We start from the raw sequence: 26,900 nt of genomic DNA, 5'->3' as shown, positions 1-26,900 counted from the left end.
CAAATACCTACAATTGATCTTTAGTATTTGAGGGCACCTGGACACACACACACACACACACACACACACACGCGCACACACACCCACAAACACACACACACAAACACACACACACACACACACACACACATACTTCACAGGTCAGGTTATGGACAGTAACAGGTGTACATACATATGTGGAGCTGTTATATTGTTATACTGTGGGCGTAGGCCTACTGGGTGTTTGTGTGTGTTTGTGTGCGCGTGTGCTCGTGCGTGCGTGCCTGTGCGCGGGCCAGAGAGGCGGGGGCTCTGTGGGGGGACCAGCCCTGAGATAGCGGCGACGCGCGGCGCGCCCCTGACAGCCCACTGGTGCTGCTGTACTGTAATCATATGATAGGGAGTCGATACCCGCTGCAGAATACCGACACACCGCGCGGACACTTGCGGAGCAGCCGGGCCGGAGGAGTCCACACGTTGATGGTTGGCTTCTTCTTTTTATACGGCCGTTAAAGAAGCGCGTGGAGTCCCCAAAAGAGCCAAACTCCACCAATAAAGGAACTTTTTTTCAAACTCTGGAGAGAGTTGGACACGGGGAGGGGGGGAAGAGAAAAAGAGGACACGCAGACGAAACGTTAACCGAAGGACAGTCGGGTTTTTCACTGAGTTGAGATCTGAGTGTGATCAGCCAGCGGAGAGGCGGTCAGCGGGTCAGCGGCCGGTGGAAACCCCTCAGGGTCCTCGCATCGCTTGTCGGCGCGCGCGCGAGTTTGTGTGTGAGAGAGTGTGTGTGTGTGTGTTTTGGTGAATTCCCCCACAAGTTTCTCACCTAACGTCAGCTAGGTCACTTTATTGTAGAAGCTAAAGCCATGGTCGGGGAGACAGAGGTAAGGGAGAGACCCAAGTCCAACCCGGACTACCTGATGCAGCTGATGAACGACCGGAAGGTGATGAGCTCCCTGCCCAACTTCAGCGGCATCTTTACGCATCTGGAGCGGCTGCTGGATGAAGGTAACCCATTACACCCCCCTGTCAGTAAAGACTTGAGGCACAGAGGGCTCATTTTACTTTCTCCTTGACAAGACGCGGAGAGTTGAATGATCATTACCGTTATTGGCTCACTTTACTGAGAAGTGCATTCCTCTCCTTGCTCCTAGGAAACCAATGTCATCCTATCAAACACTGAAATATGCTAATGAGGAATTATGAAACGCCTACATTGTGTTTATGTCGCTCGACACTGAATTCCTTCGTGGAGATGTGGTCGTAAATTCAAAGAGCAAAGTGTGAATAGAGGATGTTTGCTTTACCTCAAGTCACATTTTAATTTAGTTGAGAGCAGCACACACAGACACACACACACACACACACACACACACAGACGGGCAGTTGGTGATGGGAACAAACAGACAGTTGTTAGTCTTTCCCAGTGACCTAATGCGCAGGCTTATGTGAATGCTGCAGCCCATCCCTGAGCAGGAACGAGAGAGCATGTCCCTGTGTAAAATGTTTGATTAGAGGCGGCGTACATGCTGCTCTGTACAACTTATCAATGCACTTCACTTATTGATAACCAAAACAATTCTTGCATCACTTCAGAAACAAAGACGACAGACTGGCACCGCATCGTTGCAAAAACATAAATACAAAATGAAAGCATTACAATGTTTTAAAAGTGCACCCTTTGTTATTGAATGTCAGTCCCTACAAGTTGCCGAGGCCTGTTGTCGCACATCAGGACCGCCGCCGCCCTAAATTTGTGCTCTGTGACGAGTCTCGTGACGCAGCAAGGTCGTTCTTCGACCAGACGACCTCTACGGCCTGAAACACGGGTCAACTTCTCATCTCCAGTGGCGTTCTGCATGTAGAAGACTGACAGCCGGGCAAGGTCATCTCTCACCCACGATAATGTGACACCCTCGGTTAGAATGAAAGGCATTGTGCCGTGCTCATTTTCAGCCTGGCTGTATCTTCTGCCTGAGCAATGTGGACAAGGGCACGGCAACACACAAGTCAGTGCGGGGTAATAAGAAAGCCTGCCAGTCACACGTGCTGCCAGGGTGCATGTTTGTGGCATATTTGGAAACACTGCGGTGTCTATATATAAACCAATGACAGGTTGAAGTGTTAAAGATAAGGCCTGCTACAACCCCCCCCCCCACACCCCAGCCCCCTCCTCTTTTTTGTCTCTCTCTTCCCTTTGACTCTCTTGTTCTTCTTTCACTTCTCAGTTTCCTCCCCGTTTTAACTGAAGTGGGACAAAAGCGCTGCTTGGCTGTGCAGATTTCTTGTGATGTGTGTGTGTTTTTTAATTGTCACTTTTGGTCTGTACCAGGTCAGAGTGGGTTATTAGAGGATCATCATTGTCACTGTAGCTGTGGCTTTAATTATAGGATCGTACTGTAGTTATTATGGTCAGACTTATCACTCCCAGGGCAGGGAGACATGGCTGTCAGCCTGCTTAGGTCAGATGATATTTGTGCCTCGAGCCAGTTATTCTGCAATGTGTGTGTGGGTGTGTGTGTGTGTGTTTGTGTGTGCGTGAGAGAGTTCAAGCCGGGTGTCTGTGTGTATGTGTTGCATATGTTTGTGTAGTGCAGTAGTCAGTTATTATTGTGCTAGTGTGTCATTACAAAGGCATCAAAGGCTAGCATTGGTCATTGAGACAACACTAAACAAACAGACAGGCAGAAAACAGTCTCATTTATGTTGGTGCACCAAAACTAAGCCAAACACGTCATGGTTTAAGCCATTTAAAGTCATTTTAAAGTCATTTTAAAGAATAAATGCCAACAATTCAGTGCTTGCATCTTCTCCATTTAACTTTTCTGTGGTTTATATCATTGTAATTTGAAGATAGCATTTTTTTATACCAGAAGATTTATTGATAAATCCCAAAAATGGGGTTGCTTTTAAAAAATATATTGGATGTTGACTCTAGAACTTCATAAACATTGGTGGGTAAAGTAGGTCACTAACCCCCACTGACATGTATGTTTTCCTTGTGTTATTTACAGAGTGAAATGGGGGAGCAGTGTGTATGTGTGTGTGTGTATGTGTGTGTGTGTGTGTGTAAAACACAGTTGGAGAAAGAAATAGAAAGAGATGAATTGTCAGAAATAGAGGAGGCATGATTGCAAAGCAGTCAGTGGTTAGATTCTACATCGTGGTGCAGAATGCGTGTGACGGCCTTCCTGCCTTCCTGCCTGTCTGTCTAATTGTCTGTCTGCTGTCACACTCAGAGCCGCCCGTAATCCTGGTGACCGTGACTCATCGTCCTAAGAAATGGACCGTTTGAAGAAACATAACACTCACGGTTGCTCCATGACACTTTCATGGACGTCTCCGTTTAATGCCACTCAACTTCACTCCCTTTTTCTGTCTCTGTCTCCCAGAAATCGGCAGGGTACGCAAGGACATGTACAACGACACGGTGAACGGTGGCATGTTCAACGGGCGGGACTTGGAGGAGCTCCCCGAAGCCGTCGGCCCGGTGGCTCAGCTGCAGGAGAAGCTCTACGTGCCTGTCAAAGAGTACCCCGACGTGAGTGGACGAATCCATGACCTTTGACCTTCTGGAAGAGTTTCTGTTTACTTTTATCAGGTCACTTTATCTCCTCTTAGTTATAGGCCGACAGGGATTCGGTGAGGCTTTTAATCACAGCTTTACATTTTGTCTCCATGCTGATTTCATACTGAGATCATCTGTTCTCACACCCAATAATGTAATCTAGATTCTGATTCATCAATATTAAAACCTGGCCAGTGTTTCCAATTAGATCAAAGTTCATAATTGAAAGTAATATTTTAAGATTCAGAAAAAAAGAGCAATCTTCCCTTACTGCACGATTACATAAGATTACACTATTAACTAAGTCTTTCCTCCAATTATTTAAAAACAGTGCATCGTAGTCAGTGATGAGGCCAGGACACCTTTGCTCCGGCCGAGTACAGTTAAGCACTTCGATATGAGTTGCGTTAATCCAGATTGAATGGCTCACATGATTTTCAGCTCGCCAATCACCGAATACAATGACAGGCTGTCCTCACTCACATGACAGAAGGCTAACAGGAGACACACACACACGCACACACTGGAAAACGTTTGAGATCAGGGTTAAATTTAGAGAGAGGTTCCTCTATTTGGATTTGAGGCTGTGTGCCGGAGAGAGTCTGGGGTCATCGCTGAGCCCCGAGCGAATATGTCACAACTGAAGATAACGTTAGGTCAAACTTAAGACGAGTTAGAGAAGTCGGAAGAGGCTGAACAAATGCTGTGAGAGACAAACGTTAGAGACGTCGTGGTGAGGAAACGAACACAATCGCACACATAGACACTCGCAGAGGGGCAGCTGTCTAGTTAATCACTCAGTCTTACTGACAGATAAGGTTAAGAGAACTCCGCCAGCACCCGTATAATGAGCTATTTGTGTCTCTCTTAGTAACACATCACAGATGCACAAACACTGACACGCAGCACATGCAAACACACACACACACACACACACACACACACACACACACACACACACACATTGTAAAAAGACAGTCTGGGAATGGGAATTTTTTCTTTTTTTAAAAACTGTCATGTGTTTTTTTCTTTTGTGTAGTTTAACTTCGTGGGCAGGATCCTGGGCCCGCGTGGACTGACGGCCAAACAACTCGAGGCAGAGACCGGATGCAAGATTATGGTGCGAGGAAAGGGCTCCATGAGAGACAAGAAGAAGGTAAACAACACACAAGACACACACGTTGCTCGTCGGGGTCATTAGTGAGGATCAGACCATAGGAGCACATCACATTGAACGATTAGTTTTTTAATTCCTGCCTTGGTGTCGGGAGTTAAAAGAGAAGATGGATACCACTTCTGTGTGCGTATGCTGAATATGAAACCACAGACACGAGACGTTTAGCTTCGCTCAGCATAAACACGTAATCTCGGGGGGACAGTTAGGCAAAAATCCTCAAAGTCTTTTTTTATGTCAAAGAAATAATCCCACACATAACAGTTTCAATCACAACCTGTAATTTTTTTCTCTGCAGTTTTTCCCCCCGGATATAAACGAAAAAAGATAACGAGTTAATTTGAGCTCTTTTAGGGGTGCTGGCAGGTGGATGTTGTTACCTTCAGACACAGCGGTTGTTTCCCCCTGTTTGCAGTCCTATGGGTGTTGGTTCATTTTTATCGAACAGATATGACAGTGGGGTCAATCTTTTCATCTAACTCTTCAGGCCTTTGTTTTTTTAAATCTGTAAAACGCACAGGGACCGTGCAAACTGAGTCCAACTGGTTTTTATTGTTATATTTGTTGGTAAATTCCCAATACTAGACAAACTGAATTAATTACGTGGGCCAATGGATAGCGTGAGTGAACATTAACGATCACTGCTGTCTAATCTTTCGCACATTGTTTGTTTTTATATCATCTCTGATTGCATCCGTTCTGCTATCAATTCTCCACAATCTTTGAATTCTGCATTGTTTGTTGCAAAGTGCTGGGAGACATGCTCGCTTATTACTTATCAGGTGCCATTTTGGATGATGCATTTGCATTTCTGGTGTCTCTGAGTGGTCAAACAACTCTGACAGATGAAAAAAAAACAGACAATCGGTTATGTTCCCGAAAACTTTAATTACTTTAGTTTGAAAGCATATTTCAAATTATTCCTCTAAATAGCTTTTTTTACTTCGCCCAACATCGAGTCAGCCATTGGTTACCATTACATTTAGCATGGTCTAAAAAGTCTGACATTTGATTGACAGACTGATGTCCTAATGCACATTCATTAGGACACGATGTTCAGATGCATTTGAGAAGACTTCCAGCAGCTTTGAAATGAATAGATTACAATAGCAGCCTGCAGGGGGAGAAAGATACATGGCTAATGTTAAATAATCACGATTTACTTTGGAAAATGTTCAGCAGGATTATGAAGTCTATAATATTTTTAGCTTATGGTCCTTAATTCACCGAAAACACAGATCAGCCTGTCTGTCTCTCTCGAGCTCCTTCCGATCTATCCATACATGTCTGTCTATCCATCTATCTATATATCTCTGCATCCGTCCAAGCGATCCTTCTCTCAAAATGAGTTTTTGGTTGTGAGTTTCCTGTCCTGGTGTTCGGTCCATCTGTTCCCCCTTTCCTCTCCCCTGGTGTCTGCTGTCGGACGGAGTCGGCTCAAGCTTTCCAAACGGCAGGTGGAGCAAGTCCAGCATTCCTCCCCCTCCCCTTGTTTCTCTCTCTCTAGAACATTCCCAACCCTGCACGCCCCTCAGAGAAAGAGAGAGACACACACAGAGACAGAGAGGAAGGAAAACAGAGACACAGTGGGAGGCAACGGGGGAGAAGGGAGAACGATGTTGACTTTTGGTGTTTTTCAAAATGATACATCTCACTTGACAAAACATCGACAAGGATAGAATGTCCCAGCATGCAATACTGAGCGAAAAGACTCCATGATTTCAGTTTTATCTTGGGCTACGACCAACAGTTATCTTCATTTGAATGAGTTACGTGATTAAAATGATAGTTCGGGCTATACAATGAGATGCTTTACTCAAAGGAATGGCTCGACATTTTGGGAAATATGTGTATCTGATTTCTGCCGAGAGTCAGATTGAAACCAATTTTATTCTTCATTAAAAAAGAAACTACGATCAGGAGGAGATGCTTAGCCAAATTTAGCTTAGCATAAAGACTGGAAACAAGGGGGGGGGGGGCAGCTGGTCTGGCTAGGAAGTCACTCCACCTTGCCAAGAAATAGTTTCAGTGCATAAAGATCAAGTTATGCTTAAACAGAGGAAGTTGAGGAGTGAAACGCCTGCTAGCAGTCAATGAGATGCAATATCGTTATAATACGGGGATTATTGCACAGTTTCAGTCCGTCGTGAAAAAAAATTCGCAGCGTTGCATTTGTTTGTCACAAGTGACAGAAATATTTGTACAGTAAAAGAGGAAAAAGAGTCAAGCCCAGCTCCTCTCAGCACAGCTGGCGAATCACAGCGTGCAGTGCGTCTAAATATCGAATTATCGGTGATTGGACACAGCTCCGCCTCATCTGGCGTTAGAAAGGGCTGTGGGAGTGGGTTTCCGAAGCTATTCGACCATCAGATGAGGAGTTCTTGAAAAAAATCCTGTCTGCTGAACCCCCAGTAAAACCAAAACAGGTTTATTAGGATTAAACAAAGAATACATGATTTTCTAATGAGTGATTCAGTGATGTTAGAGATGCCCGTGGGTGGAGCTTGTAACCATTGGACTGAGCAAAGTGAGCGATTTCAAGTTCTTTATGCTCAGCTAAATTCAGCGTCTCCTACCTGTCGCCTCCTGTCATATATAGATATGAGAGTGGTACCGATATTCTCCTCATAAGCATATGTCCTAAATGTTCCAGCTTTCCCTTCAGAGCACAGCGGTGCGTTGAGCTCATTGCTAACATCAGCAATGATTAAAGCTACCATGCTTATGATGTTTACACACGCAGGTGATGTTTACCATGGAAACCAGCATACTAATTAACAGAAAAATAACTATTTTTCACTAAACACAGTACAGCTGAGGCCACTCGTTTGGCAGGTGTAATTCTAAATGAAAGTAGTGGAGGAATTGAAAGTAATCCAATGATGGTGCAAGAGGAAACGTTCAGGATCAGAGTTTGAATGTCTAATCAAAATGTCTTGAAAATCAATTCAAGAATTGCTGAGTATTTCCAGTCTTGAGAATATCATCCCGAGAGTTCCAAGAGTTGTTGTGCCTAAAAAATTAATTAAATAATGGATCACAACTTCCCAGAGACCAAACAGACGTTCTTCAAATTGTCTGATGAACTTGCAAAAGAAACAAAACATTACATTAATCTGAAAAGCAGTGGATCCAGCTTGTTTACACAAAGTTATCCAAAACTGACAATTGCAAGAGTAATCTTGTTATATAACTGTACAACTGTTATATGAACGACAGATCAGGAGACCAACAAGCACGACCAGCAACAGGGTCAATATTTAGTGTTTGCACTTTTACTAAATGCTAGAATTGTTATTAATCTAAATTATAATATTGTGTTCGACAGGGACAGTGCACACATGTCTAGCTGTACCAGAGTTAGTTCTACTCCTTGATTTTTAATAGTAAAGCTGCAGCACTGTCTCACTCAATTGGCACCTAGCTCCAACATCTTAACGGACCATATGTCCGTTACTAGTTCTGATCAAAGGTCAGTGAGAAATTAAAGAAGGGAATAGATCAAATAAAAGAAAGTGAAGAATGGTGGCATTTGGGCGAGTGCCTTCGATGAAATGCAACACCAAACCAGCGTCAGCACCGAAGAGCAACATGGTTATTTCACCAGCTTGATAACGCTTCAGAGCTGCATTGCACGACCTTAACGCCTTTGAGTGTGTGTGAGTGTGTGTGTATCTGTGAGTGTGTGTGTCTGTGAGTGTGTGTGTGTGGGTGTGTGTCGCCAAAAGCCGAGCCAAACAAGAAGAATAGTGAAATCCCGTTCCCTCTGTGCCGGTAATGGGCCGAGCTTGTGTGCTGCATTCAAACCGAGCTTTGAAAACGTTTTCCAGGAGGAGATGAACCGAGGGAAGCCCAACTGGGAGCACCTCAGCGAGGACCTCCACGTCCTGATCACGGTGGAGGACACACACAACCGGGCCAAGATCAAACTCCAGCGGGCCATCAACGAGGTCAAGAAACTTCTCGTGCCAGCTGTGAGTATCGGTCCGAGTCCGTTCGACGGCGAATATTATGGTCTGGACTGATGGAAAAACTGCGTGTGACTGGATGAGAGTTCACTGTGTTGGTATGCATGGAAGGGGGAAGGGGATTGTCAGTCCAAAAACAGTGTGTTTGTGTCTTTTTGTTGTGTTTTTGTGTGTGTCTCTGTGTGTATGAGAGAGTATGTGTAAGGGGTTAGGGTAATTAGGGAACACGTATAAAGGGGTTTCCATGGTAACCCCGGGTTGTTTGAAAGGCTGAGGGAATGAATGGAGAGTCTGTTCACTTGTTCTCCCCACTCCATCACTCCTTTCACTCGTTCACAACTCACTTCATTCCCAACTACTGGCTACAGTATTCCTTTTTATCCCTGTTTTTTTTGTTGTCCACACAAGGGGACATTTTGATTGCACCCCTCAACATTTCTCACATTCTCCGGCCCACCTACATCCCGCCTACAGACACACATACATGCATAAATGTGCACAAACATGACGACAAACGAGACAAACACTGCACATAGACACACACACACACACACACACACACACTTGCACACACTCTCTAAATCAGCACATATTTTGAAAATCACAAGGCTCCTTCCTTTTTCTTCCTCTGCATTATTTTCAACAATAGAAACAGACTGAAAAGACCAGCAGGGGGATTTCTATTGCGGCAATCAGCCGTCACTTCCACTCTAATCACAGCACGGTATCAGCAAACCCGAGACGTTAAAGGGTGTAAGAAGTGTTTGTAGGCAATCAGGAGCTGAACGCCGGGTAATTTCTGTTCGTAAATCTGTGTGTGGAGTGTTAAGTTAATGATACTTGTTAGTTTAACCCACCGACCTTGCTTTCTGACTGTAAATCAGTGAAGCTTTTCTTCACCGAGCTGTAACTGAAGCTAAGAAGTTAAATATGTCCTCCGTGGTGGACTGGCTGTGTACAAAGTCTTGTCTTCTTCGTTTCTGTCAATGTGCGATCCATCAAAAATATAAAAAAACTCTTATTTTCATATTTAAGAAACGTAGATCAACCGATTGCAATAATGTAAACACACCTAAGACAAAAAGTAACATTTATTCATGATAAATTTGCACGAATAAAAACATTTTAGTTCTCTATTCTCAGAAAGTGTGAGTACAAAAACTAGAAAAGCTGCCTGTGTTACACTTTACTTCAAAAGTAAAGTGTAACACAGAAACTTTTATTTGATTTCCCCACAAATCACAGAATAATCCGTGACACAATTTTCACTCGGTGTGTAAAATAACTGTTCATCAGCATCAATATCTATGTTTGTTTATAGATAAGAAACTGTTTTAAGAAATCAATTGTAGAAGTTTATAATCAATTTAAAATCTAAGAAGATAAGTATTGTATCTTTTACACTAATAAATTGACTTCCCCACTACTACATTATTATTATTTAAAAAACAAGTGCAAAAAAAAACTTTTCCCAGCCCCTTGCATCATAATTAGTGTCAGCATACTGTAACGTTTGCTGACTTTCTGAACCAGACTCCCACAAAAGTTCATTCATTCACTTGTCAAATGGCTGAATGGCAGTCCTGGCTCAGTGCGCTGATTGTGCTGCTCTGCCCTGGTCTAGGCTGAGGGGGAGGACAACCTGAAGAAAATGCAGTTGATGGAGCTGGCCATTCTCAATGGGACCTACAGAGACGCCAATGTCAAGACGCGTAAGGATGACATCATAGTTAAAATGTGGAGGAGGGTTGGTGGGAGACAAAGGAGGGCTCTCGGTACAGGAGTCTACTGTATATATGAACAATGCCTCTGTTTCTCCTGTTAAATAGACTGTTTGTCCTCTCCTCTTCTCCCCTGTCTATTGTGTCTGTGTGTGTCTGTGTGTGCCCGCGTGTGGGTGTGCGCATACTTGTGTTATTGTATGTTCGTGTGCCGCACAGCCATCGCCAGCTTCTCACTCGGGACACCCCATTGTCCTCGGATCATCACAGGCCCGGCGTCCTGCCTGCCTCCTTCCATGCGCAACCCCACCCCCATCAACGCGCCGACCATCATGCCTCTGATTCGTCAGATCCAGAGCTCCGCCCTCATGCAGGGAGGCAATCCGCACACAGCGCTAATGCAGCAAGGGCCCGAATCTGGAATCATCTACACGCCCTACGAGTATCCCTACACACTCACGCCCTCCATATTGGAATACCCGATCGACTCAAATGGAGTTTTAGGTATTTTGAAATCAAACGTTGATCATGTCTTAGAGAGTCAATGGATGTATTATGAGAACTGGATAGCGGACTCCAATGGAAGTTGCTCACCGATCGCCTACGTCAGAAAACCTTAGCTTCTGTCCGCGCCCGCTCGGCCAATAAACGTCCACGGCCCCAACAAATTAAATAATACATTTCGAGACTGAGTAGGAAATGTACAAATTATACATGCGAATAATCCAGAGTTATAATTCACTGTGTTTACATTTTTATGGATTCGTTTTATGATTGAGGTTTATGGGGAAGTTGCTTTGTTCTGTACTTAAAGGTGGCTGAAACCTGCGTTAGTGGAGGTGTGTTCAAACAGAAAGCTTTTGTTTGTCACTTGCATAAACCCACACAGCCCCTGTGTATTATTACGTTAACTCGTAGATTTTTTTTATTTTTTATTTGAGAGCCTAATGTCATCCATTACTAACTGTTAGCTTGGAGGCAAAGCCACACATTGGGTTTCCTTTGTATTGCTCTTTTAATAGAGGAAACGCGTAGTTATTCACATACAAGCTCAAACACAGTTAACTAAAAGATAAGACATAAAAGATAAGAAGTGTGCATTTGTGGTTAAAACACATGAACACAAGGACGTGCTCATGAGAACAAAACAGAGAATTTTCTTCGCGGGTTTTGAAAATAGCCAAAACTGAGCCACGCCCGTAACTTCGCGCATCTCTACGGCCCGAACGCCACCGCAGATCTGGTGTCTTTCCGTTATTGCCGGGTCAGGAAGCAGAACTCGCGGCTGCACGCTGTTTTTCCATTGCGTCACTATGGTTTTTTACGTGTGACATATTGGCAACCATATCCAGCTCTTGTAATACATCCGCAACATATTTTTTTCAGAATGCTGAAGCTCATTGCTCGGCTAACAGTCCCTTCTTCCTGTGTTTTTGCAGGTATGGCTTTCCCAACCAAAGGCTAAGCGGTAGCAACCCTTCCTAGCACACACAAGGACTGGCTTGCAGAGACCCCCCCCCCCCCCCACACCAACACATACTTATCCCACAGAGCAAACACTCAAAGTTTGCTCATTCTTTAGCATGACAGACTTGTCGTCAAGTGTCCATTCCTGTTCATTTCCTCTTTGTATTAGCAGACTAGTGTTGTGGTGTGACAGCTATTTAACTTCTTTTAATAGTTGAGCTTCTGCTTGTAATCTTAACATATTTTAGTGAACCTGATAGATATTTTAGTGCCGCTGTTTGTGATTTAATATATGTAAAAGCTTATTTTAATCACAAAGATATAGAGTGACTTTGCTTACAGCCGATGTTGAATCTACTAGTAAAGCTTAGTGATAAATTAGTGGTTTGGATTAATATTTTCTTAAGAGAACAGAAGACCATGAAACAACAAGAACTCTGTCTCTTAGAAGTAAGATGTTTTGATTTACTTTCGCCCTTCAGCCTTGAACACTTTGTAAATTCCTGGTTTCACTGATGCCATGGGTGGACTGTTTGATGTCTTTCTGATGAGTAACCTTCTGTGTTCTGTTTTGGCGATGTCAATGGCTGTTAGCAGGTGCCATGACCACTAAGGTACGACGCCACGACAAGAGAATCCATCCTTACCAAAGGGTAGTGACCCCAGACAGAGGTTAGTTAGCTCACCAGCCACTTTATGTGTATGTGTATGTGTGTGTGTGTTCGTGTGTGCATGCAGACCGATGGACCAATTTACGCTTACATGCGTCTGTAATACGGCATGCCTTTAAAACAAATTTAAAAAATGAATAACCGCATCAGGCGAAAAGGTCACACGCGGAAACAGCTTCGCCGTGTAACGTGAAACGGTATTTGTTGCGGTGAAAGTGAAATAAGTGAGCGGATTGGGAGGAACCATGTGAATGGTGACAGCTGCGGCGGTTATCTTCGCTCGCCTGGTAGATAAACTGGACGGCTTGCAGGCCGGGACCCTCTCAATTAGAATGGATCGCTCCATTCATGTGACTCAGTCCTTGTGACTCTGGATTTGAAGTCTTTTCTCAGAACCGTTTTTTTATTTTTTTATTACTCCACTACTACTTTTTGACCCTACAAATAACTGTGGGAAGTTTTATTTATACCCAACTTCAATCCAGTAGATTTACACAAATATTTTTTTGAATCCTGTGTTGTGCCCAATGACTACAGGACTGTCTCAGAAAATTAGAATATTGTGATAAAGTTCTTTATTTTCTGTAATGCAATTAAAAAAACAAAAATGTCATGCATTCTGGATTCATTACAAATCAACTGAAATATTGCAAGCCTTTTATTCTTTTAATATTGCTGATTATGGCTTACAGCTTAAGAAAACTCAAATATCCTATCTCTAAATATTAGAATATCATGAAAAAGTATACTAGTAGGGTATTAAACAAATCACTTGAATCGTCTAATTAACTCGAAACACCTGGAAACACATTTTCAAATGTTTGATTTTGTTTTGCTGTTATAAATCTTTTTTTTAACTTGGTCTGAGGAAATATTCACATTTTATGAGATAGGATTTTAGAGTTTTCTTAAGCTGTAAGCCATAATCAGCAATATTAAAAGAATAAAAGGCTTGCAATATTTCAGTTGATTTGTAATGAATCCAGAATGCATGACATTTTTGTTTTTTTAATTGCATTACAGAAAATAAAGAACTTTATCACAATATTCTAATTTTCTGAGACAGTCCTGTATATGACACTTAAAGTAACAGTGATTGTCTTTTCTCTGACGGTCATTCAATTCAATATGATCTTTGGTCTCTACTACTAAAACACAGCGTGTGATAACTACTGAAGTCTGTGTTACAAGCTCTTTTGTATGAAATATTGTTGTTTTGGTCTTATCAGTCACCCACTGGACTTTATCATTGGGGCTGTTTACATCTTTCATATATTTCATAGTCAGAGGGGTGCTGTTACCATGTATTTAGCTGCAAAATAAATTTGTATATAGGGATTTTAAGGATTTAAGTGCTTATATGAAGCTTATGGAACAAGATCGCTTTGGAAATACTTGTAGTATTTTTCTTTTAGTTTGTAAAATTTTATTTTTGTTTTTACGATACACTTTTTATAGATGAAGTGTCTCCATGTAAACTTCAAACTTTTGTTCAAGGTGTGTAGCTACTACTGTTTTAGTCACCGCGAAAGGTGGCAACGAAGGCAGTGTTTTGCTCTGTCTATTTAAGATGAGGGGACCTTCTCGATTCACAGGCCTCGTGACTGTTTTATGCAATAGAAATGGACTAGCTAGCTACATTATATATGTGTGTGTGTGTATGTGTGCGTGTGTGTGCGTGTGTGTGTGTGTGTGTGAGAGCGGTGGTGCTCTTGTTGTACACGATGGACAAAAAACACTAAAAGGCAATAAAGATGACTATTGAAAAAAAATCTCTAAAGAAAACCAAAGCCTCTAAATTCTTGTAGTTAGTCTGTCTATTGTTAAATTGTTTCTTAAGTCCCTCTAAAACCACCATCTCTTAACCTCTCATCGCTGTCTCTTATGCACCTCTTTGCTCACTGTAGTCATTAGGTGCTCTCCTAATACTTCATAGCAAATAGATCAAACCATAATCAACAATCCCAACTGTTAATCATCCTGATTTTATGCCTGCTGCTAAACAATAGCTTGACTTGTCAGTAAGTGAAAGTATACCCGAGGCCCAGACACCTTTCTGTGGACATAAAGGTCACTGTCTCACCCACATGAAACCATGCCGTCTCCCTCTCTGCCCATGGTTTCACTGTCTGTCTGTGCTCGACGTAGCCCAGCTAGCACGAGTAGTATCACTATAGCAGCGGCCGCTCGGCAGGAGGGGTCATCTTCCTGAAGCTTAACCCTGCAAACACCTTCATGAGCACACAAGACGCATCGCGAACCAGCCATTCCTCATGTCACCACCCGGTGGCCTGGTGCGAGTCCTCCTGAATGGCCATGCGGGGCTCATGAAGGTGTTGTGCAGCTCGAAGGTAGCGCCCCTCCTGCTGTGTGACCGCAGTAGATCTGCCTTGTTGTCATCCTGACGCCACTCGCTGACACTAATCTCTCTTCTATCTTTTTTTCTTTTTATGTTCCCTTTTATGTGCCCTTTTTGTTTCCTTTCCACGTCTGTCCGTCTCTGTCTGTCTAACTCTAGCTGCCACGGCAACTAACCCATGACCCCTTGACCTTCTGACCTTTCCGCCCACTGATGACCCACCCATCTCTGCCCGCTGGCGTGCTCATTGGCCCGCGGCCCCCGTCACTCCCCCAGCTCAGCCAACCAGACCAGCACATTGGGAACATCCCGGCTGCTTCTGTCTAACCAGCCAACCAGACGACAGCGATCATGGGAATAAACCTCAGGACCCCGCCCACCACCGAGTCCTAACCTAAACTTTACCAAACGTGCCTTCCAGCCAAAAGCCCAAACCACGTCTGAGCATATTTTACAACCAGTCGAAATCCCAATCTGTAACAGTTGTTGCAGCATAACCAGCAGACTCACCTGGGGCCGGACACGAAGCTGGTGAAGAGCTCCTTAACCAATCCCTGGCTGTGCCCAACTGTCAATCTGAGCAGCCCTCCCCTCAGCCCATGTGATGCAATAATAATGTATATTAATAACATGGTAACTATACTGATAATAATGGTACTTATCCAGTGCAGAAACCCTCCATCAACACTAAAACTAAATGAGATATGTTGATATTTTAAAAGATCTTTCCTCTTCGGGCACCTCTTACTTCACTTTTCTGGCCATTCTTTCAAGGGAAGGTTTTTTTTTCAGGGTCAACCATTTAAATAAATGTATAAATCAAATTTGGTGTTGAGATAATGATATATTAACACCGTGACTCGTGACACCAACATGTGGTTCCAGTAATGTGTTTAAAATGTCACGATGTTTTTTAAAGGATGTGTTATTCCTTTAGTCCTTTTCGGAGATTTTCCAATTCTCCTTGACACGTTGGCACAAGGAAAACAAAGCAAAACATAAAAGTAAAAGCAACAGGTGCTCGGTGAGGGAAAAGAGCAAACTGGAATGCAAAATGCCAAAGTATCTCTTGAGTTTTTCTCAATAGGCAAAGTATCCCAATACCGAGTCAACATATGCGGTGTCAATGCCAAGTCTGTACGGTGCCGATCCGCACACACAGAAGGACGGGTCCACTTCTTTTGTCTAAACCGAGAGGACTTGCACAACGATGCCTTTGCCTTTTTCACACTACAGTATTGTACGAGCTTGAACAACAGTGCCTTCATTTATTTCAGAGCAATGGAATAATGTTACTCCTAAATCTTTTGCTACCACATTGTGGGGTTTGTGCCCAGCATGAAATTATGTCCTTTGGGTTTATGCAGATTAATTGTAATCGTATGCATTTGATGTTTTTACACCCCTAACTCTTCTCAATTCACATTTTAGTGCCAAAAAAAACCAGTGAAAAAAGTGGGTCATTTGAAGTGGAAGTGCAATGCAGTGTTGAAGCTACCTTGTCTGAAATGTGAGGGTCTGATACCTCGAGAGAAAAGTGTTATATTGTATCTATTTCTTTTGTTGTTTGTTTGTTTGTTTGATTATTTTGTTGGAGATGAAGTCGTCCATATCCTTATTTCTGCATGAGTATCCTCTTTTTTAGAAGGTGTGGTTCAGTTATACACACACACACATACACACAAACCAACTGATGCCTTGACGTTAAAAAACAATTTAAAAAAAACATGGAGCCGTAACATCTGTAACAAGTTTATAATGTATTTTTATATTCTATTTTGTACCTGAAAATAATATTAAAAGACCTTTTCAGATAAGAACATCATGCATTATTACGGCGAGTAATTGAATGAATATAACTATCCTTCATGTGTCATATATACTGGAGTCTGATGTCCTCTGTATTAACTTTGAGATCAACATTGCTTGCCCTCTGTGCCTTTTGTATACTATGAGTGTGACAATTAACAGTGTAGTACAACATTAATATACTCTTCAGTGCCAATGTTACTAACTGTTACCACTTCTGTGATTATTAACGACTTTAATGGTATCTGTCTCTGCTTTGGATTCCTTTAAAAAAAAAATGACGTGTGTCTAAACAAATTTGAAAAGAAAGATATTTGTTGAACTATGAACGTTTAACTGAGCAGGAATAACTCTCTGTACACTATTAAACTCATAGTATAACTAACAAACTTTGTTGCTTTTTCTCTGGAGCACTTAATTATGCAAATCAGCTTCCTTTCTGCATACTAATCACCAAACACGCCTTGGATACCGAGGGGAAAGAAACCCAAGGAAAAGGCCAAAACATGTTTTTTTTCCCACTTCTCCTTTCCTGCACTTTGTCTCTGGTTCTCTATACTCCCGCTATTTAAGTAGACATTACACACAGCGATGGATGTAATAAGAGAGAACAAAACACACCCAGCTCACCATGGTTTCTCAGAGGCATCCACATGTATAACAGAAAAAAAGAAGGGGGGGGGGATCAGATTTGGAGGACTAGATGGCTGGGGAATTAAAGGGAAATTGATTGTGCAAACTCGCCCTCAAACATCTGCGGAGTAAATATTACGCAGTCTCTCCCTGAAATCTGAACCCCCACCAGTAATAATCTACATGTGTCGTGGTAAATGCATTTGTGTTATAAGGCTCCTTTTTCTTTTACGGTGTTCAGCGTTAAAAGATAAAGAGGGCGAGCAAATCTGTGGGTAATTGGAGCCTTTGACACTTGAAGTTCCCTTTAAACTGCACATTTACGGTTTCACACGCCAAAGAAAAAAAAGAAAAAGGAGAAAATCACACGGGGGTTTTCTGTGGTGAATGCAGCAGTGGGTGGCTCGTTTGTCCCCTCCCTGCCCTTCCTGCCTTCATTGTGGAGTTGAGGGGTGATATTGAACTTCAGGCTTGGAGTTGAGCCGGCTCTGTGGCCGCAACCCCAACACCCCCAGATCACAGAGAGAGAGAAAGAACACAATGTGACCGCCGCTGACAATCCTCTGGACAGGAAGTAGCCGAGTGGAGATAGTGAGAATAAAGTACAAGAGAGACTGTGTGGACAGAAATGGGTGGGGGTGCATGATGTGTGTTTGGTTGGGTGTGTACTCGTCTTCTGTTTTTCCTGTTTTCAGACAAGTTTTTTTCCTTCTTCTTCTTCTTCTTCTTCTTCTTCTTGTCTAGTTTAGTGTGAAACACTCTTCAAGCATCTGGTAATGTATTCTGCTGTCAGCTCTTTGCCATTGCCAACACTGGGGCCCAGAGCTCCCAGAGCTTACAATCAAAGATGTGTGTGTGTGTGTGTGTGTGTGTGTGTGTGTGTGTGTGTGTGTGTGTGTGTGTGTGTGTGTGCGTGCATGTATAAAACACAGTTGGAGAAAGAAATAGAAAGAGAGGGGGAAGGCTAAAGAGTGAAAGTGAGGGGAAGAGACAGGTTGATTTACATTACTATGTATGCACAACATTCTCCACATAATGAACAGCTCCAGATTCTCACCGCTTGGTAAATATTTGATGGCCGAGCGGCGAATGATTTTAGCTGGATAACAGGAGTTCTATAAGCTGCTCAAAAGTTGTATTTCAAACCCTTCGTGTAATTAAGGCCAACTCCCCCTAACTCCGCACACCCTCTGAGGCAGTTTAAAGACCCAACACTGTCTCCTTGTCTCCTTGACAACCAGCATACACTGGGGTCCTGTCGTGGCCTCTCTGTCTTTTGTGTTTGGGAGCTCAGAGAGACAGAAAGAAAGAGAGAGAGAGGAAGAGGAAGAGAGTGTGAGAGAAAGAGAGAGGAAGAGAGAGAGAGGTGGGGGGGGGGGGAGAGAGAGACTGAAAGAGAGAGAGAAAGAAAAAGAGGAATAGAGAGAGGAAGAGAGAGAGGAAGTGAAGGATGAAAACCGGACGAAAAAATATAACAAAGATGACATCACAGCTATTTTATGCCACAACTAAAAATGTTGTTTGTATCCCGATGATGGTGATGATGATGATGATGATGATGATGATGATGATGATTAGCCAGAGGCACAAAATGGGTGGCAGCTTAGTGTGAGACTGTGTGACCAGAGTTAGAGAGAAAGAGAGAGAGAGAGAGAGAGGCCCAGGACTGAATGGAGCATTGTGGGAAAGACAGTGGGCACACTGGGCAGCAACATCGAGAACACTAACTCACAGATCATGCCAGAGAGTCTGAAAACACCCACACTGGGCGACAATGGCAAACTTCATGGCTCCACTTGGCCCCGTCTGAATACACACATACAATGGCAGAATCCAAATAAGATGCTCTGTTATTCGTGAAATTCAACACACAGAATTCCTTCAGTGCTTCTGTCCCTTTGACCGGCAGCAGATGGCCCGGGGCTGCACTGCATGGATGTGCGTGTACATGTGCATGTGCATGTGCTCTCCCTGTTGCATCATGGGTGAGCACCCTGTAGGTTTGCAAGGTGAGAAATCATGCCTCCAAGGGCTCAACAGGTGTCATGTGTATTCAAGCCAGCTCCCCCTCTCTACTTCAAGTGATGCAAACAGTCCAGCAAATTCAAATTGTACTTGGACCTGAGAACCAATTTAAATCCTTCAATTAAAGCAGGAGTAACTGGAGTGAGGACTGAGGAGCATCGGAACCAACAGGTTTGACTCTTATGGCTGGTCTGTGTTTTACTCTCGGCTCTCTGCTGCCTCCCTGTGTTGCTTGACAGGAGCTCTACTGTTTTATCTGAGGAGATGTATAAACTGCAACAGGTGTGCAGAAAAACACTGCATGATAGAGCTGAGACTATTAGTCTTTAGTGAATTAAGTTAATGCCAAACATTCACTTGTACCAGTTTCCGAAACATGAGAATGTCGAGGGGCATGTCTGTGTGTCTTTATTACAGGTGAAAAAGAGATAACAGAGAGATGTTAGAGGTCCTATGTCAGTTTTAAATCTGTGCCATTTCTATTTATAGTCAGTTTCTAAAGCCCCAGGGGTGCCCTATTTATCCGTTGTAATTGTCGATAGCTTTAAAATGAGCAATTTCAAGACATCCCTTTTAGGTTCTACAAAAATGTGATCGCCATTTTTCAACATTATAAACAACATGATTAATCACTAATGAAGTCATTAGAAAGTTGGGAATATAATTTAATATATTTTATTTTATAATCCATATACATGTATGTATTGATGAAAAGCAACATGATGCATACGTAGAACTTTACGGTACTTAACCTGTGTCTAGTTCACTACTTTGTGTTTTTTACTTCACTTATTTGGCATCCAGTGCTATTTACTTGACAGATTCATGTGAGTTTTTAAAAAATTGTTTGAAGGAGAGCAATACATTTTGCTGATAGTACTCCTGGAGCTACTTTTAAGCACTTACTTATCTAATTATAAGTAGATAAGTAAGTTTTCACTTACATTTAAGTTGTTTTACATTATGATTGCTACATTTACCATTTACTTGAGCTCTTCTTTCCCCACTTATCATATCTTTAAAAATACAATGTGGACAGCCCAGAACATCACCAAACTGACTCCAGGCGAGGAAGAGAGAGACGTTTTCACTACGTCGAATATCTATATCAATTTAACGACGTCGTGATAACGTTTCCTCTCCTTCGCCTGGGGTCAGTTTGGTGATGTCCTCGGCAGTCCATACCTCCTGTCCTTGGCTTAGCTAAACAGTTCCCAGATCTGTAGGTGTCGTAAAATCGTAAGGCTTACAGACGTTATCAAAACAGCGTTACAGCTTTATTTTTTACGTTTGAATTAGTTATGGTCTTGAAATCATGAGATACAATTTATATTTATGACAGTATTGTCTGCCCCCTCCCCCCATATGTCATGGTAGATTGTGTTGACGTAACGACAGCTAAACGTCATGTTTGCTTTACGGCAACAGAGCAGCACGCTGGAGGTCAGGGATTTTACGTCAAGCCTAGCTCAACAGTCCGTAACGTAAACCCGGTGTTTTCACCTGTACGACTCACTTCTGATTCAACGTACAGATCCACAGGGCCGCGTCGTTTGTGTCGGTGAATCCAGCCGCTCGTCGTTCAGCAGTTTGTTCTGGATTTGTGAGTGTTGCGTCATAGCTAGCGCACGCTAACGTCAGCCAGATCGGCTCGGTTCGCGGACCCAGCTCCCACCAGGTGACCGGTCGGGATCCTCTCCAGCCATGGACGGCAGCTCTCAGGGATCGGGAGGGATGAAAGGGGGTATGGGGGGTCTCTTTGGAGGCGGCTCACCCGAGTACTCCAACACAGAGCTGGCCGGTGTTCCCTGTAAGCTTCCACTTTACTGTCGTTAGCTTCAGCTTCACGGCCGCAACACACCGCAGATACATCGGTATCGATACATCCATGTCTCACATGTCGTCTGTGATTTCAGTGACTGGAATGAGTCCTCTGTCGCCTTACCTCAATGTCGACCCCCGTTACCTGGTTCAGGTAAGCTACAGCGGTTTTTGGTGTTAAATTAACGTGTTTTTATTAGTTTTTTTGTGACATTAATGGCTTGATCTTTTTGTTAGGACACGGATGAGTTCATTCTCCCAACAGGTGCCAGTAAAACAAGAGGGAGGTTTGAACTGGCTTTCTTTACCATTGGAGGATCGTGCATAACTGGTAAGAGATAAGTAACACCAGTGACATCTAGTGACACATGCTTTGTCCCTAAAACTAAATATATTCAGTTTGTTCGGGGCGTTATCAATACCGTACTGTATATGTCAGAAGTATGTGGACACAGCTGCTCTACACTTAGTTTTCATCACTTTCTCTACACCTCTGTGGCTGTTTTTTCCCTTTGTGTTTTGAGTCAGATCCCTTGGTTTAAATGAGTGGAATACACCATGCAATGAGACTTGGACAACCGTGTGGATCCAACTGAGTGGCAACAGTGTTGGAAAGGCTCTTTGCTGTTTCAGTGTGATAAAGCAAGGTCCATACAGGACTGATTTTCTTTGAGTTAGGTGTGAAAGCAGTCTTTACATCGACATCCAACACTTGATGGATGAACTGAGATGATCCAAGTCTTCTGGCCCCAAATCAGTGACCTTACTAATGCCCTTGGGACTGAATGGGAGCAAATCCCTTCAGCTGGGTTGTGAAAACCTGCCCAGAAAAGAGGAGCTGCAGATTATGCAGATCGTGTCTCATGATTTGTGAATTTCACATACCTTTTTCACATACCTTTTGGCGAATAAGTTGAAAGTTTAACCTAATGTCTCGTTCGGCCTTTCTGCCTCTTTGTTTTGACTATAGGAGCAGCATTTGGAGCTGTAAATGGTCTCAGAATGAGCATAAAGGACACTAGAGACATGGGATGGTCAAAACCTCGTAATGTACAGTAAGTATGGAGACAGAGTTCAGTGAACCAGTCGTATTATTCCTGTATTACACCAAGATCACCTGATCTGTCCTCTAAACGTTAGCTTTCTGTCCCCAGGATTCTCAACATGGTGACCAGACAGGGGGCTTCATGGGCCAACACTCTTGGCTCTGTTGGTAAGACCATTGTAATGTAGCAACAACAAAAACAAGTAGTATATTCACTAATCTAATAGATGAAAATCCCATTGCAGCATGTAAGAAAGCATTATCTCATTTATATTTGAATGTATAATATTCCAGTACTTTTAAGGATGTTGTGTTTATGTGAATAAAGTGTCCCTCTTTTGAATGCCATGACTCTTGTGTAAGGAAGTAAAACTGTTTATTTCTATTTTCCATTGCAGCTTTGCTATACAGTGTATTTGGTGTGGCGATAGAGAAGGCCCGAGGAGCAGAGGACGACGTCAACACTGTGGCTGCTGGGACGCTAACTGGGATGTTCTTTAAATCAGGCAGTAAGTGTCTTTTGAATATCTGCCATGACTGTGTCGTGAAATTGACTTTAACCTAAGAGCGTTTGCAGATGTGTTATAATGAGGTTGTATGTTTTGCCTTTTTGTTCATTTATTGGTTAACCTATTTAAGCCGTACTTGAAAGTGATGTTAACAGAGAAAAGCTGCAAATCCTCACATTTGAAAAGATGAAACAGAGGATCGTCTGGCATTTTGTACTCTACAAATAATTGTAACTTTTGTTGATAACATTTCTGTCAATGTATTTGAGTTATTGTCTAACAGCCATTTGATGCGACATATCGATTCTTGTTGTTTGAGTAATGAGGTAAATACTTAATTGATACATGGTAAGGTTATGTTGTAATAAATACTGTAATGTCACCACTTCTATATTCTTATTGATCTTATTCTATGTAAACTATCTGTATCAAGTTGTTACATTCAAAGGGCAGAATAATATAATACATGTGCAGATATGTATTGGAAGGCACACCCAGGTTGATACATTAGCTTCGTGTCTGAAGTAGTTATGTTGACCCATCTGGTACTTTAGGTAAATTATAATAATAATAAGTTCCTGAAGTTGCTGTTGGACAGATGTTTTTAACGCGTGTTTATTTTATGTCCACTCACAGCCGTTCTGTCACTCCTGTGTTTGCAGGTGGCCTAAAGGGCGTAGCACGAGGAGGCCTGGCTGGTTTAGCCTTGTCTGGGGCCTACGCTCTCTACAACAACTGGGACCACCTCACAGGCTCCTCCTCTTCCTCCAGGCTGTATTAACCCTCGACCACACTCATCAGCTTCTACATTAGGGCCACATGTCACACAGCCTTTAACCACAGCGCTAAGAGGGACTAGACTCTGGTCAAATGCAGTGTGCTTTTCAAGGAAGTGGGTTCGCTGCCCCCCCCCCCCCCCCCCTGCAGCCAGGAGCATTCTTCGGGAATGAAATGAAAAAGAAGATTGGACTAAATTCCACTGGAAATCTAGATTTAGACCGTCCAATACGTCCCTCTCTTCAATTGTCTTCACACTCTGAGGTATTCCTGTCAGATGCGTCATTTGTTATATCATTGTTTATATGGGAGACTTGGTCGTCTTCATTCATGCTAGTTTTTAAATCAACGAACTCATGATATCTGGGTTAAAAGAGACTATTTGTAAGAAGACATCTGGTGTGTGCGGATCACCAGATGAATGTTCTGATTCTGGACTGAAATACTTTTCTTTAGCAGGAGAGCAAAGAGATTATTCAACTCCGATCCACTAATGCAGAACAAAGCCTGCTGGTCGGCTCTACTCATATTTATTGAAGCAAATTTGCGTTGGTTTCATCTGTAAAGCTGTTTGCGTGTCTCCGTAAAATCCGCTGTATCAAAAACTATATTAAAGAAATGGGGAAATGTTGACAGAGATTTTGCTTTTTCACACATTTTATTGCGTAAATGTCGACTGAATGTAAAAGGTGATGAGTTGTGAATACTATGCAGAGTAGTGCATAGTGCAGACTGAAATACGGTGTGTTAGGAAACAACAATTTAACATTCACAACGTGTATTTATATCTGGAAGCGGTTGTTGCTGTGAGACTTTTAGATTGCAGCCGGACATAAAACGGAGCAGAGTTTGTTTGCCCGAGTCAGGCGCCCGCTTAGTGCATGAAGAAGTCCCTGATGCGCGTGGCCTCGATCCAGGGGATGTAGGCAGCGGTGCGGGTGAAGACGCTGGGCTTGTTCTCCACGGTGCAGCCGATCGGGCCGAAGCTCACCACGCCGTGAACCTCCCAGCGGTCCTGCCCCTCCTGGCACAGCAGAGGACCTCCGGAGTCGCCCTGGGGGAGGAAGAAGTGGAGGAGGTCAAAATGAATCCTCGCCTCTACCTCCGTCACCGTCTGTGAATCTCGGTCCTACCTGGCAGGCAGCAGGCGGGCCCTCGGTGTCCCTGAACCCGGCACAGATCATGGAGTCTCGGACACGTTCGCCCCAGAATTTCTTCTGCCGGCAGTTCTTGAAGTCGATGATGGGCAGGCGGGCTTGGTTCAGGGCTTCTGCGAGAGACACGTTCTCCTTCCCGCCTGAAGTGTGTTCAAGAACAACTATTTAAATTCAATCCACCTTTTTATTAATGCTAGCTCGACGGAACTGTTGGACAGATGGCAGCAACATTGTTTTCACATTTATCCCCAAAGGATGAACCCTATCTATTCACCGGCCCTTCCTATTGCACAACATTCAGGATGGTAATATTGAATCAGCGGACCAAATGACCGTTTCCCCTCCTCGTCCTCCTTCTGGCCCCTCTCTGCCACTCACCCCGGGTGTCCCCCCAGCCTGTGACCCAGCAGTACTGTCCTGGGTCGAGGCTGATCTGCTTGCGCGGCAGGCAGGCGTAGCGGATGAAGTTTGAAGGGACGATCTCCATGCCAGCCCTCACCAGGGCGATGTCGTAGTCCAGCTCGCTGTGAGTCGGGTCGCGGAAGTTCTCGTGCCGGTAGATTCTCTTCACGGGGAAAGTCCTCTCCGCCATCTCTGAGCGCTTCAGCCGGTGCTTCCCCACGACGATCCTCCAGCTCCCAGCATCCTCAGCTTTACCTCTAATTGGCCAACCAAATGTTTTAAGCAAGGCCCGTGTGTTTTTGTCTTTCTCACGAGAACATATTCAAATCTCAACTAAATCTGCTCCTCTGTGAACGGTTTCTTACTTTTGAAAGCAGTGAGCGGCAGTAAGGACCCAGTTCTTGTGGATGAGAGTTCCTCCACAGACGTGGATGTAATGTTTACTTCCCCTGGGACGAACCTAAAATCAAAACCAAGATTAGGCTCAAAACTACGATACAAGAGTTCCTGATGAAGAACACTTCTTGTTTGAACAGAGTTTACCTGACCTCAAAGTGTAGACAGTAGAAGTAAAGCTATTTAGATGGCAATACGTTCGCCGGATTTCTGTTTCACACACATTTTAATGGAATAAATGTGCTGTTTTTTTGTGGTTTTGGACAGTTGGACAGATGACACAAGTCAATTGAAACGATCACCGTGGCCTATGGGAACTTTTCATGGATTTTTCTCTATTTTGAGGTTTTGTAGGCCTACTCTTAAAATATAAATTGTAAACATCAATCGCAACCCTAGAAGAGAGTTTGGCCAGGGAGTTTTGTAAGTGACATTTCTTGCAGTCACTTCAAGACGTCCCAATACTGAACCACACCAACACAAAGGCAAATTTACCTGCAGAGAGACCTGCCAGGGCCACGAGTGAGGTCTGGCCTCGTTCCCAGACACAATCCTCTCGCCCATGTTTGGCTTGAAGTGAGCCATGCCGCAGTCCCGAGGCCAGTCTGAGAGGAGCAGAGAACACGGCGAAGCTCTTCAAACACACATGTTCAGGTCAAAGTAGGCTTGGAGGTGTGTGTTTGTGCATGCGTTTGCCCTCACCCAGGTGGAGGATCTTGTGCTGCGGCCGTCGCCCAGGGTTGAGCGTGTATGCAGCTGCAGGCAGAGATGCCTTGCTCAACAGCAGCGGCAGCAGCAGAGAGAGAAGGAGGAGCAGAGGAGGTCCGGGTACAGCCATCGTCTATCACATAATCAGAGGCCGGCACACGTCCCACGCTATTTATACCAGCCAGCAATTGCACGCATGTGTACACAAACGGTACACACACACACACACACACAACAGCACGGACAATGAGCGGTGTCGCAACAAAGGCCGAGCGCTGGATTGTTCTCCTGTAACTGCGGGTTTCCACTGCCGCTGAGAAAAAGGGCACTTCGGGGAGTCCCATCAGCACTTTCACATACATGTAGTATAGTATGCTCAATGTACACCAACGTGCACGCATTACAAAGACAATACAGCACTGTACACATCATCACATGTCACGTGACTCACAGCAGCGACACAGTGACCTGAACATGACCGTGATCTCTGATATCACAAATCTCCACTGTAGTTTATCCTGTGTACACATGACTTGGGAGAAAAGATGTTATCGTGTGTTTACCTGCCAAAGATGGCTTGGATGAATATTACCATCGTTATGATTACATATATCACAACTGGGAGACCGAGGAGTCAACTGGGAGAGGAATGACAAGAAGCTTGTGACGGATATGATATCAGCTTCGATGAAAAACAATGAATAGCAG

The 26,900-nt window shown here is 43.6% G+C and overlaps 3 protein-coding genes across 8 annotated transcripts; 2 read left to right on the top strand and 1 right to left on the bottom strand.

Moving 5' to 3' along the window:
* The first annotated feature begins 372 nt into the window (after positions 1-372).
* qki2 (QKI, KH domain containing, RNA binding 2) lies at positions 373-17,108 on the top strand. Of its 6 annotated transcripts, none has more exons than XM_056429788.1 (9): positions 373-990; positions 3,375-3,523; positions 4,590-4,706; positions 8,555-8,698; positions 10,317-10,404; positions 10,633-10,917; positions 11,829-11,852; positions 12,478-12,552; positions 15,070-17,108. In XM_056429788.1, exons 1-9 carry the CDS (start codon positions 849-851, stop codon positions 15,090-15,092), a joined length of 1,047 nt encoding a protein of 348 aa, XP_056285763.1. In that variant the 5' UTR covers positions 373-848; the 3' UTR covers positions 15,093-17,108. The 6 variants fall into 6 exon arrangements, 4 of the variants coding, with proteins under 4 accessions (XP_056285763.1, XP_056285765.1, XP_056285764.1 ...); XM_056429787.1 differs by having other exon boundaries at positions 374-990; positions 12,475-12,552; XR_008833510.1 differs by lacking the exon at positions 11,829-11,852 and having other exon boundaries at positions 11,853-12,552; positions 15,070-15,090.
* Positions 17,109-20,803: 3,695 nt separating this feature from the next.
* On the top strand, positions 20,804-24,160 carry timm23a (translocase of inner mitochondrial membrane 23 homolog a (yeast)). The gene is made up of 7 exons (XM_056429540.1): positions 20,804-21,187; positions 21,294-21,352; positions 21,436-21,529; positions 22,169-22,253; positions 22,353-22,411; positions 22,642-22,752; positions 23,415-24,160. Exons 1-7 carry the CDS (start codon positions 21,082-21,084, stop codon positions 23,531-23,533), a joined length of 633 nt encoding a protein of 210 aa, XP_056285515.1. The 5' UTR covers positions 20,804-21,081; the 3' UTR covers positions 23,534-24,160.
* A 24-nt stretch (positions 24,161-24,184) lies between these two features.
* Positions 24,185-26,322, bottom strand: zgc:112285 (uncharacterized protein LOC561476 homolog). Its single transcript, XM_056429539.1, has 6 exons — positions 26,187-26,322; positions 25,980-26,089; positions 25,454-25,548; positions 25,065-25,345; positions 24,663-24,826; positions 24,185-24,583 (listed from the first exon to the last, which is right to left on the bottom strand). The coding sequence occupies exons 1-6, from the start codon at positions 26,320-26,322 to the stop codon at positions 24,404-24,406; spliced, it is 966 nt and encodes a 321-aa protein (XP_056285514.1). The 3' UTR covers positions 24,185-24,403.
* Positions 26,323-26,900: the final 578 nt, after the last annotated feature.

Source organism: Pseudoliparis swirei, chromosome 13, assembly GCF_029220125.1.
Source record: "Pseudoliparis swirei isolate HS2019 ecotype Mariana Trench chromosome 13, NWPU_hadal_v1, whole genome shotgun sequence".
NCBI lineage: Eukaryota > Metazoa > Chordata > Actinopteri > Perciformes > Liparidae > Pseudoliparis > Pseudoliparis swirei.
This window is presented reverse-complemented; position numbering and strand designations above follow the sequence as displayed.